The sequence below is a fragment of the Stylophora pistillata genome, chromosome 13 (assembly GCF_964205215.1).
Source record: "Stylophora pistillata chromosome 13, jaStyPist1.2, whole genome shotgun sequence".
NCBI lineage: Eukaryota > Metazoa > Cnidaria > Anthozoa > Scleractinia > Pocilloporidae > Stylophora > Stylophora pistillata.
Window position 1 is genome coordinate 15403657 of NC_142531.1, and position 12953 is coordinate 15416609.

The 12953-nt window shown below is 38.7% G+C and overlaps 1 protein-coding gene across 3 annotated transcripts; it reads right to left on the reverse strand.

Moving 5' to 3' along the window:
* Positions 1 to 232: 232 nt before the first annotated feature.
* LOC111319162 (uncharacterized) lies at positions 233 to 12885 on the reverse strand. Of its 3 annotated transcripts, none has more exons than XM_088742538.1 (10): positions 12332 to 12885; positions 11118 to 11222; positions 10762 to 10933; positions 8069 to 8137; positions 6881 to 6992; positions 6366 to 6399; positions 5464 to 6047; positions 5166 to 5361; positions 2866 to 3635; positions 233 to 2385 (listed from the first exon to the last, which is right to left on the reverse strand). In XM_088742538.1, the coding sequence occupies exons 4-10, from the start codon at positions 8120 to 8122 to the stop codon at positions 1706 to 1708; spliced, it is 2430 nt and encodes an 809-aa protein (XP_088598664.1). In that variant the 5' UTR covers positions 8123 to 8137; positions 10762 to 10933; positions 11118 to 11222; positions 12332 to 12885; the 3' UTR covers positions 233 to 1705. The 3 variants fall into 3 exon arrangements, with proteins under 3 accessions (XP_088598664.1, XP_088598663.1, XP_088598666.1); XM_088742537.1 differs by having other exon boundaries at positions 11118 to 11225; XM_088742540.1 differs by lacking the exon at positions 12332 to 12885 and having other exon boundaries at positions 8069 to 8123; positions 11118 to 11803.
* Between the last annotated feature and the right edge of the window lie 68 nt (positions 12886 to 12953).

Below are 12953 nucleotides of genomic sequence, written 5' to 3' on the forward strand. Positions count from 1 at the left end.
AGAGAAAGAAGGTATAATCGCAGGGCATCACCGTCATACTCTAAGACAACTAGTCAAGTAAGAGTAATATGTCCCCTTGTCAACCAAACCCATTCCTATGTTTCTTTTGAAGGCGCTCCCCAATAACTCGTTTCGAGGAATTGAATTTGTATGAATTGCTTTCAATATGGAAAAAGTGTGCAAGAAAACATCAAAAGGGATCCACTTTCAGCAAACGTTGTAAAACATTCAGTACCAGTAGACAGATAATGTATTTTTCAGCCTTAATTCAATCCAGTCGGCCCACTTAACAACAAATAAAACTTAGAAATATGCCGAGAAGTAAATATATTAAGTAGTCATTTCAAAAACTAGGGAGTCAGCGAGTGAGTCATTCAAATAGCAAAGGCTGCATTAGTGGATGCCACCCCGTCCTGTAAAAACGAAGAAGAACTACAATAGCACACAACTTAAAAGGCATTTATAAAGTAAATAAGTATATCTGAAATTTTTTTCAGGTCTGATTTTCACTATTGCTCAAATAGTGCTTTACTGCGAAGGATCGTGCACATATACGTTTCATAACCGCAGTTCATACATATGTTTCATATGTTTGTTGTTGTTTGATTTATCATCTACGGGTTCATGTCGAATTAATTTGATGGCCTGCTCTCAGTTGGCTTGTTAGCTCAATTGGTAGAGCGCTGCACTAGTATCGCAGAGGTCAGTGGTTCGAGTCCCGTACAGGCCTGAAATTTTTTTCAGGTCTGATTTTCACTATTGCTCAAATAGTGCTTTACTGCGAAGGATCGTGCACATATACGTAAGTATATCTTCATACTCAAAAATGAAATCTCGAGCAACTATTCTTCGCCAGACTCCAATCGGCCAATACCTCATAAATGTTAAAGTAAGACTGGACGCGAGTTAATTTTCTTGAATTTTTAAATCTATTAACTTCACCGACAGGCAGGGACTCCGCAAAAGCTTGCGCCAATTACTGCGGGCCCAGTAAACAGGCCAGACCACGTCACAGTAACCTCATGAGTGGGTTCTTTAACATCTCCTGCCTAACTAAATGAACTAATTAACAGATGCAGGAGACGGGACCTAAGGTTTATTCGTCCTTATCCGAGAAGACTAGAATGTCTATTCATTTCTTGATGTTAGAAAGGTAGCACATTCTCCTCAATTATTTTAAGACCTTGAGTGTTGGTTCGGCCGGGCTCGAACCCTCTACCTCCCGCACATCAGTCTGGCACAACAGTCCGGCGCTCTAACCGTTAGCAGGACGGGGAAAACTAATGATAGAGTTACATCTCTATTTTAGTGGACGTTTAAATTGAGAATTCACCTCACATTTTACTCCTTCCCTTCAATATCTGCCAATAATTGACTGATTTCGCTATTTTCGAACCATAATTCATTTTAATTTGTTCTGCTAACCTATATTCTTCGATACTTAAATAGAAAATTTTATTACGACAATGCTTCCCACAAGAGGAATCTTAAAATAAACTAATCGATAAATATCTATCGTGTAATAGAAATTCTCTAGCGCACGTGACTAAGATGTGCTGATATGTTATAAATAAAGTCAATCACAGAGAAAACACAAAATTTTTTGTTAATCTAATTTTTAGCGGCATTTAAACTCAACCTGTATGATCTATGACAAACTTTAGGGAAAAGAACTCAAATGTTCCGAATAACAGCATGTGAACTATTACGAAACCGCAATAGTTCCTAAACTGCGAAAGGTATCCGATTCCCCGTTTTTAACTTGTATGCTCGCTTTAAGATTAAGGTCGGTGTCTACCTTCACAATATACTTGGACACAGATGTTAGAAAATGACAGGTTTTGGGAGGTAACTCAAGGGAAATGGGCAAAGTATTGGTAAAAATCCTTTGATCCATCGAGCCTGTCATGGTAAATTTATATGTCGCAGTTGAGCAAACATTAGCTACTTCCAATGCAAAAGAAAGCGATCCGTGATCTCGTCTCAAAAACAACAAACAGTTGGAGTCCAGGTTCTTTACAGCTGTCTTCGAATCAAACATTTTGCTTGGAACACCGTTCTCAAACAACAATCCTTTCTTAGCGACGTCAGAGGTTTGGGTTTTAGCGCATGCGCAGAGCTTGATATCGACTGACTTGTCTGCACAATGTGCAAACTTGCTGTAGGTCGATACTCTAATGGAATTTAGAAAAAACACTCCGTCTTTCCGTTGAGCGGACTGTTTGACCGAGACTCTAAACACTTCATCCTCATTGTATCCAGTAGGAGGGAACACGTGAATGTCCATACTCGTTACGATAAATTCTCCTCGGTTTCGTTTGATCCCTTTTGAAAACGATTTGCCAACTAAGCGTTCGCAATTTCCATAGCCAGTTGAGTTGGCACCTGAAAAGAGGAGAAAAACGTATACTTGAGGTTATGTCTCCATGGGCAAAGATTACGCACTCAAACTTGTCGATCTGCCCAAAAGGGAATTGCAACTATTAATACAGAGCATGAAACCAGGCAGGGGATGTTTATACTCAAATTGGCGATTTGATGCAAACGTGGCGCCACTGCTAGTGTCATGAGACAAAAGCTATGTAAAAATACAGGTCAAAATATTGTATTTTCAAGGGAGTTATCTGGTGTCCCTGTGGGACCCCAAATATCGCAAATGAGCGACTACTTTTGGTTATAATTCCTACATGGGTAATAGAAGCCATTACAGTTCTCATTAATTGGTTAAATGTTTCATTAACTGATTTCTTTATCCGTGCTGACGCAGAATATACAGTTTGAGTCCAATCAGTTATTAAAGCACTGAGTATCACTCCTTGCTCAGTTCCACCTGGTTTTCTCATGGATATTCTCTTAATATATTACCTTCTCTATGTTGCCTTTGTATAGCATTATTTATGTATCCAACTGCAAATTCTGCCAGCCACTTGTAGTCATCAGCATTTTCTTTTATCTCAGTTTCTTTATCAAAACCTTCACATTTACATCTGGTCAAGGGAAGCAATTCTAGGTCTGCGCATGTGCGGTTTGCTGGAATCTCTGAAAATATTCCTGTTACTGAATGATCCACAGAGTCCATTTTTTCAGGATCATACAAACTCATTAATGCTCTGTGTACATCTTGAAGCACGAAAAGGCGCTTTTGGTTGGTTACTAGCGCGTTCATCCTTTGTGGACCAAGTTTTTCCCTTACACCATCAGGAACAATCATAAAGAATACTGGATCGTACAGCTCTCTGCCTCCCTCCTTAGTGTTACGAAACGGAGTCCTTGTGTGACCGTGGTCAGATAGTATCACGGTTAGAGTATCAGGGAAAGAAGCCATATCCATTAAGAATTTGGCCATGTTGACGTCCATGTTAATCATCCGTTTGCCATTAGCCTCGTGTCCGGTATTAAAATGCATGTAAGACAACAAAGGTTTGGCTTTTTCGTCGCTTCTCAGAGCAGTGTACACCTTTGTTATGTAGTCCATGAAATACCAACTATAAAACTTGCCATTTAAGCAGATTTTCTGGGGATAATCGTAATGATTGGTCCTGCGAAGCATTTTTTCTAACGCCGTGCATGAAAAATGTGTAATACCTTGATGGTCTACTTGTTTCTTAGTCACCTTTTCTTGAAACTCCTTCCACCTGTGATGAAATAGGTTGTTAATTGGTAAGGATAATTCAAATAACCATTGCACTACTTAACTACTTTACTGTGTATTTTCGGACGCCGTCCATGACAAGAGTGTTTTGATTTTATTTTTAAAGAGGGAATGAAGACACTCTTGGGGTAATGTTACTTTCCATGACTCCTGGTCGAATAGTTCATATGGGCATTGAACTGTGCTTCTTCACTGAATAGTGGCCCGGCCCCCAAAGATTTGTGGTAATTGTATAAACTCAAAGGGACATCCACCCTGGTAACAATATTCAAACCTTAACTTGCCTGGTATCAGTCAACCTCTCGAAGCATATATTGTTTAACTTTATACCAAATTTTAATATTTTAAAGCTGCTATTAAGGTTTAGTTAGTTACATTAATAAAACCTTAGTAAAACGATACAACATTATACTCTAGCTGTTCTACACGGCAGATCACATCTCAAGCCGAAAGCATGAATGCAACCCCGGCAGGCCTCGGCGTCTGGTCAAATGATTCAAACGTGGCCCTGAATTCTAAGAAAACCAAGGCCATTCTCATCTCAACTCCACAGATGGCTCAAGTACATTCTCTCGGAAATCTGGAGTTGGGATTAGAAATCTTCGGTAAACCACTGGAACGTATAAACGTTACAAAACTCCTGGGAGTACACATTGACTCGAATCTTAAATGGGAATTTCATATCAGTTCTATTCTAAACTCTTGTTATGCCACTCTGAGAACCTTAAGAAAATTAAGGAAGTTTACTAATTTAAACTACGGAAACATTTGGTAGAAACATTAATTTTGTCTAAAATAAGCTACTGTGATATTGTTTTTTATCCACTACCAAACTTCCTCTCAGCTAGACTAAAAAGGCTCCAGTTCGCTATGGCTAGTTTCATCACTTATAAATATGTAAACAGTATATCTATCATTTTGGATCTCGGCTAGCTACCTATCCTGGAGCTAAGGGACTACTCGCTACTAAAGACTACTTTCAAAGCACTGTATTCTGATAACTGGCACTTCCATTTAAGTTTGCAAGTCGTTAAACCTGTTAGGCATCTCCGTTTCAGTGTTGCTCCAAGGCTTTATGTTTCATTTGTACAAGGCACCTTTCAACATTCAGCAGCCATGATTTTTAACGAATTGCCAGCAAATATAAGGAATTGCACAGGTGTTAAAGAATATTGCAGGCTCTGCAAGGCGTTCTTAAAGGCACGTGCTTTGTCTTCCTTGTAAAGATATAGAAACAACCAACACCACCAACCAATATATTCTACATATTTACTTTCATGCATAGCTTTTATTACAATTTAGTTTGTCATAATTTAGTTTTAATATTAAATATTAGTATCGTAGGCCTTCACAGATGAAGAGCCACACTTTTTATGTGGATATACTGTGAATAAACCGTTATTATTATTATAAACCTTTGTGTTCTGCAGAAACAGACGAATAAAATTTCCTAAAAACCTACACAACACTTTTATCGAACAAAGCATCATTTCAGCATGGACTCGGTAATTACCTCTCTCTGAACTCAAAATTCCACTGAGGCACTGCTCTTTTTTCAATGTCTGTTAACACGCTTCCCCACTCATCGTACCAACAAAGATCCTCTTGGAAGAACGTTTGGTAGCCCCATTTCTTGAAGGTCCCATACAACACCTCTACACCTAGGGAAGCTTTAGTGTTTTTTGCAGAGGCGGTAACTTTGTTGTCGTCTGAAAACGTTACAAAAGTGTTTTCATTAATCAAACATAAAGAAGTCACCAAGATGGGATAACTTACACCATTCAGTTTTCAATGGAGTTAATTCCACTCACCTACAACGACGCCACAGAAGAACGGCCTTACGTTTTCAAATGTCTGTTGTCCTGTGCTCTGAACAAGTTCAAAGTCTAAGGTGGTAGCCTTAATCTTAGGATCATGCGAAATATTCTGCAGAGCCTCTACAGCCCTTGGAAGAATTCGGTAAAAATGCGGCCTGGAGATAGAGTCCAACAGAATCACATTTAAATTGATTTTCGTTCTTTTTTTACCGCCGTCGACTTTCTTCAAGACCGGAGGAAAGCTGAGCACTTGGAAAATGCCTCCACATCTTAGGAAAAGAAAACTAAATCCTTTTTCCAAATTGGTTTTGACGGCTTTCTGAACTGCTAAATCAATTTGTTCTTTTGACAATAGTCTCCAGTCCGTCACGGCTTTTCCCATTTCTGGATCAACAGATGCTATTTCAATCGCGGATAAGCCACAGATCTTAGGGTCACATGACAGGGTCTGGTCCCCAGATTCTGTTTTACCAAACGCACACATATCTGTGTAATGAGTGTCATCACATTTCCTATTCTCAGTATGTCCCAATGGTCCATAGTGGTCAGTAATTTGCTTCATGCCATCTTGATCTGGTCTAAAAAAAGGGCATGTATATGATCAGAAGTATACAACCTATAAGCTTGTGATATGATTTATACAATTTAACAGCATTACTCAGCATTGCTCGTCGTATCTGTCGATGAAGTTTGGTTTTGAATCAACATCGTAGACCATTTTGAGCAGAGAAGATAAATTTACAACTATTTTAAGTATTATGCAAATTTGTTTAGAGCCCAGATCCTTGCAAGAACAACCAAGCGGCACGTGCACCGATCTTTATACAATAAAATTAAGCGGTTGGTGACTGAATACAAAGTCAAGTCTGCAGAGTATCAGTTATGCCTCTTCTTACCTGTGAGGCTTGCACTTGATTTCAGGTTTGTTACCTAAGTAAAGAAGTCAAGTTATACTTTAAAATCAGGACAAGACCTTCATTGGGGTTGGCCAAAAGATCGCGTGGCGAAACAATATTTAATAAACAGAAGAACAACAGCTTGGCACGTACATTTCCTGAAATACCCTCATTCCGTCAGCAAATTACCCCATTTCGAGGATAGTTACACAACTTTCCTATATTTCTATTAAGTTTATCGCATCATTTTAATTGTTTATATATTTATCTCATCTTTTTATAAAGCGTGCTGGGATCATGCCGCTACCCTCTAGGAGAAGTTATTTTTATCATTGTTGTTATGTTAAACTGATAGGAGAAGTCTAGTACCGCTTAAGGAGGTCACTGAGCACATGAAGCTTCTCGCGAAGTTCGAGTGAGAATTGGAATTTACTATCGAGCGCCTTTTTGACGAATAATTAAAACTGCAGCGCTCGTTTCTGAAGGATTGTAGAGTAAATCACGGCCGTTCTTACCTGATGCACGGGTGGTTTCAAAGATCTCTTTTGGAGTTATTCTCATGTTTGAAATCCTTGGCCCCCAAAGCACAATCTCAAATACCGTCAGAACTAACGTAATACAGACGAGCTAAATGTAAAATAGAAATAACAAATAATAGTAATTAAACTTCATGTCGTGAAATTTGGTCTGAAGTGATTTTAAAATCGAATAGTGGCACAGCGCATGTTTGATTTGAAATCACAAGTCTGATTTCAGACGACAATTGCACGACACGAAGTTCAATGCCCATTTCCGAATTACCTTTAGCCTCTTTTTCAAAGCGAGTCCTGGTGCTCATCCTTTCATATTATAATAACGTTTCATTCGCATGCAAAATAAATTCACTTTCACAAATATGGCTAAGCACCAGGCCCCGATTTGAAAAAGAGGCCAGAGGTAATTCGGAAATCTAAAATTCAATCCCTCAAATACAGCGGACTTTTTAGTCTGTACAAATATTTTCTCAATCCAGTACTGAGCTGGTTTGTAAGAAAGTTGCAAAAGTTGTTTTTCACTTCCCTCTTACTTGTTTATTTCATTTGATTTCTTTACACAAGCCTTGGAATCTGATTGGTTCTTGTGTTTTAATAGAGGTTTTCTCATTGGTTGAGAAAAGGGTGCGATTTAGAGCAAAAATGGTGCGATTCGTGAATGAAACTCACCAGTGAGAGCCAATCAGCTTACAAGGATCACAAGTGATTTAAAAATGGGATGTAATTAAGATTGAATAAAAGGCTCTGAAGTGATAAGCTATTATGAGCACATACAATCCACTCAACATCCTCCCCAATACTTTATGAAGAGGGGTCTGGTAACCCTTGTCAGATTCTTCGCACATGTTACACGCGGACCCACGTGAAATGACACGTGTTTTAGCGATTCATTATGTAATGTTTTGTTTGTACAGTGGACCTTTGATCTAATCGATTGACATTTGAAACTAATTGCTGTACATTAACTTGATCAGTGCTTTTAGCGAGACAAGACTTTCGTCGACATCGACATCTAGGTTAGGTTGTACTGTAAATAGGCACAAATCAGATTAAATCAATTTTAATTACAGTATACGACTCGAAGTTTATTATAACCCTAGTCCTGATCTAAAAAAGCCTATTACCAACGTGAATTAAAATAGAAAAAAAAAAAAAGAATAATTCACTTACCAAACAAGCCGCAAATCTTAATAAACGAATTGGAACCAGGTTGGCAGAGATCATACTGATAGATATAAACTGAGAGTAAGATTGAAACAAAATCAGAAAGATTTAGTGCAGAGATACAACATTCAGTATTTTCTAATGGACCATAATGCAGGGTTTTTTTTTTCATAGCGGACACAACTTGTTCTTGAAGAAATAGTTCTATTGTTATTGCGCTTCTGATTAACTGAAAACGAGTGAGTTTTTATAGGTAGGCAATAACATGTTTTCGAGTGCAATTTGGTGTCAATTAGCAGGATTAAATTTTCCAATGACAACGAAATTGTAAGGGCCCGTAAGGAATCTTGATAAACTGGGGATCTGCAGACCGCAGAACCTCCCGGGCCAAATTGCACTTGACATATACGTTATTGACAGAGCGTGAGGTCCAGATGGCTAGATATTGGCCGAGTTCGTTTTCTGCAAATTTGCTGATCGATAAGAAGTGAAAAACGTGTGAATTTCTGCGTTTACGTGACCCGCGTGGTCGAATCACCATGCTTGAATTGTAGTTTACTGGAAAGTGCGACCAGAAAATTGCGAGACTTTGGGTTGAAAATTTTGAAAATTGTATGATTCAAACTGAAGTCTTGTATTTAAGATTTGAATATTCTTTCCAGCCTTTGGGACACTTGAAGATAACTTTGCCGTTGTTAAAAAAGCTCACTTGAACTCAGAAGATCACTTTTTTTTTTTTTTCCGGCCTTATTCACATCGCGTTTGGGAATGTACTACTTTCCGTCAAGGAGGAGGGCCTGGGCTGTTGAGGTGGCTCATCCTTAATCAGTGAGTAGTCCACTGAATTTGAGCCCTAATCATTACCGACTGAACAATAGAGTAAATGTATTATTGCTTCGGGTCAAGGTAACGAAAACTTAGATCCCAGAAAAACTAAGAAGATCTTATGGAGGGCGACCCTGTTGTTTCATTTTTTTGAGATTTTGACGGTTGACGAAAATATTTTAAGACCTTAGTTGACGCTTGATGGAGGAATTTTTAATGCCTCTAGCAGTTGAAAGTTGTATGGAAATATTTCTCCTGTTAAGTTAAATCAATATTGATTTTTTTCATTTATATTACGAATACACTACGGAGTATTTATAGACCATGAACTGCGTTCGTGGGAACGAAATTTGGGTTTTGCAATACTTAGACTGTTGAAAATGGCAAGAAGATGATGGATTTAGGAGTGGAAGGCACTTTGAAATGAGCAATAACAGTCGCCTGAGGAGAAATAGAAAATAGTGTGTATGACAAACATTTGACTCTAGAATCTGGCGTGGTTATACGTGTCTGCTATTTATGTCAAAAGGGCCCAAGCCTCAACTGCAGTCAGTTAGAGATAGGTACCCAAAAACTGCTTGAACAAATCGACACCCGAGTGTAACCTATGCATAAGGTCTGGGGGAAACACAATGCGCAGTAAATTTTTAGAAATCGTCCTTTTCCAAAAGTAAGCTCCAGCGAAAGAGGACAATTCAAATAACTTATTTTTAACGAAAAAGTCGATGGATACATGCTAGAATTTTACTCAGAAATTGAGGTAAAAGATGAAAATCGCTAAATCACAAACAAGCACGTGGATAGAATTCAAAGTATTAAGTCAGTGCGTGACGAGGTCACCCTTGAAATCACAAGACATCCAAGATCATGAACATCGTTCTCCTTCATCGAACGCAATTATGTTCAAACTTCTTCAGAGGAAGTTCTAAGACCTTTAAACAATAAATTTGTAGTAGGTTCAGGAAAAACCTAGGTCACGATACCATAGGTGTAAGCAACATAACTAGTACTGCAGTATGCAAGACATTTGAGCGTTAACTATGTTTGATGGATTATAAATGAAGTTATGAACCTAATGACTCTCTGGAGAGTCTCTTCTGGTTCAGTGGTAAGGCGTCGGAGCACAGAATCCGAAGGTTTTTCATAAGTTCGATTCCTGTTGGAAACTCTGAATTTTCTCTTTGACCCACGCTCAGTAAAAGGCGAAAACTATCTTTCTTTGGCGTTAAGCAGAGCTTCGAGGACCTGATTTTTCTAGTCCTGAGCATAGCATGTCAGCGTGCGAACGAAAATAGAACCACAATGATTTACCGAACGTGGACCTAGGCGCTTGTTTCGGAGATGTTCGCCTATGAAATGACTAAGTAGAAGAAATAAAAGAGCTATGTTAACTATAATTACACTGTAGTTTAAACATATGATCCCAGAAATAACATCTTGAAGATATACACTAAATAGTGACTTAGCGACTCTCTGGAGAGTCTCTGGTGGTTCTGTGGGAAGGCATCGGTGAGAGCGCAGAATCCGAAGGTCTTTTATAAATTCGATTCCTCTCAGAGACTCAAAAATTTTCTCTTTTGACCGACGCTCGGTAAAAGACGAAAAAGTATCTTTCTTTAAATTAAAGTTTAGCAGATCAGGAGCCTGACCGTTCTAGTCCTGAGCATAGCATGTTCGGTATGCAGACCGAAGGTACAACCACAGCGATTCACCGAACGTGAACAGAAGCGGTAGTTTCGGAACTCTTCGCTTAAAAAAATAACTAAACATAAGAAATAAAACAGCTATTGAAACTTTAATCACACCATAGATTAATGTATATGATCCCAGTAATAACATCCTGCAAGAAGTAAAGATTTAAGAACACGTCTCACCGTTCTTGCTTGCTTTCTCCGCTTCAGGAAACAGTTATGGTGGCTCCAGAAGGATTTGTTGTTGTTGTTGTTGTGTAACTATGCTGTTCAGTTACGGTATTCGGTTATGCTTTTCAGTTTTACCCTTTGGTATTTACACCAGTCAGTGCATGATGAAGTGTTCTGAAGCACTCTGAAATTTAAAAACGAGATTTGTACTGCAGACGTCACTCTTTTGTCACAATTTAACCGTCAGTTGTCAAAAAGAATAACTTTTTCCCGTCAACCATCACAATAACAACTCAGTAATATCAACCGCCAAATGGTTGAAATGAGCCGCAAATGAAAAATACCCAATGAAAAATCGAACCTCGTACCTTCCAGATTCCGCGCTGATGCTCTTCCACTGAGCTGAAGAAACAGTGCTCATTCACTCAGCAAGGCACATTACAAAGTTGATTATCTGACACGTGTCCTGTATACTGCTGGATCGATCGGCAGAGTCGATAGCGTCATGTTTTGTAAACAGAGTAAGGAAGATGGTAAGTTTTGAGCTCGGTAAAGAAATAGAAACACAATCGACATTTCCGATCTTTGCAGTATGAGCAGACCATCACGCGATTTCAATTCCCACAATAAACGCAGGGAGAAAAGTAAATCATTATTGTTTCAACAAAAAATTAATCTTCCCTTGTATCAACATTACCCAAATCCATTTTTGATAAAATAGAGCCGAAAAAGCAATAATCTCTCGCCAAAATCGGTTTTTGGACGTCGAAACAGCAATTTCGCCAAACACTTCTTCCTGCCCCGTAACGATCGCAGAGATCTTTGCGCAAACACGAGGATCCGAAATTGTAAACAAGCATCTGAGAGAGGTGGTCGCATTTAGAGTGTTTTGACTTGGAATTTCAGTTTCATGAGAGGTGGTTACTTAACTGAGGTGGTTGTAGTTTAAGTCAACCAATCACATTCAAAGCTGTACTTTCTGTAATAGTTAATTTGCTTTATTACTTACGGAGTTACAGAGCTGAGCTTAACCTCCAATACAAAGCTTTATGATATTTATCCCGTGTGTACAGTCCCTCCCTAACCCCCAAAAGAAAAGGTTGTTTCGTCGTCCAAAATCGCCGTTTCGCCGCTGTTTTATCACAAATGGATTTGGGTAATATTAATACATGAGAAGCGTAAGTTTTATTGTGAATAACCATGAAATTGTACGTGGTAAAATCTACCGATTAACTTTTCTCCATGCGTAAGGCTTATCCTTCAATGGTCTCGAAATTTAGAAATAGAAATAAATTAAAAAAGCCTTTTCAGTTCTATTTACGTGTGTTTAATCTACCTCTTGTTGTTTTTCTCGGTCTGGTAATACAAGAGTGCTACAACAGTTACAGCGAGGCAGCAGAAGTTTGAAATAGTGTGCTTGAGTATTAAATGTTATCATGATACGTAATTTAATAATTGACATTTATATAGCGCAGACCTCTATATGAATATATTCAGTCGCGCTTCACAATTTACCTTAGGCAAGGTTCATCGGTCTATTTCATGACATATTTCGGTAATTCGAACAAAAAATTACACTTACCTCGTATCAACAATAGTTTAATCCATTTATGATAAAAATGCAGCGAAAGAGCGTCGATCACTGTACAAACTCGTTTTTTTTGGACGTTGAAACAACCATGCGTCATAAACTTTCCTTCCAGCAAGTTGCAATGTTTGCCATGTGGCGATCCCAGAAATCTTTGCGCAGAAACAAGACGCCATTACTGGCAACTCATTCATTGGTTATTACTTGAAAATGACCGCGTCATCAATACGATCTTTTGTCTGTCTCACTTCCTTTTGTTTTCGTGACAGGCGTCACTGACAATTTCCGGTTCTTTCTGACCTTCTTCTCTATATATCGAAATCAGACACAAAACGAGAGTGGCCCTGACCAGGCGGTGTGCGCACTCCGATTGCATTGCATTGTGGTAGTGTTATTTTCAAGACGGCCGTAAAAGCGGCAGGAATCTATCGTTCTCAAGGACAAACGGACCATTGTTTTTTAGCATGTAATTTGAGACCGCTTTTCGGGAAGGTCAAATTCGTTGTACGTCGTAGTTTGAAGCCGTTCAAAGATTCGTATGGCCACTTTGATCATAGTTAGTTAACTATGCTTTGATCCTTCTTCAACAGCTCTAACCAAACGCACTCAAACGCAC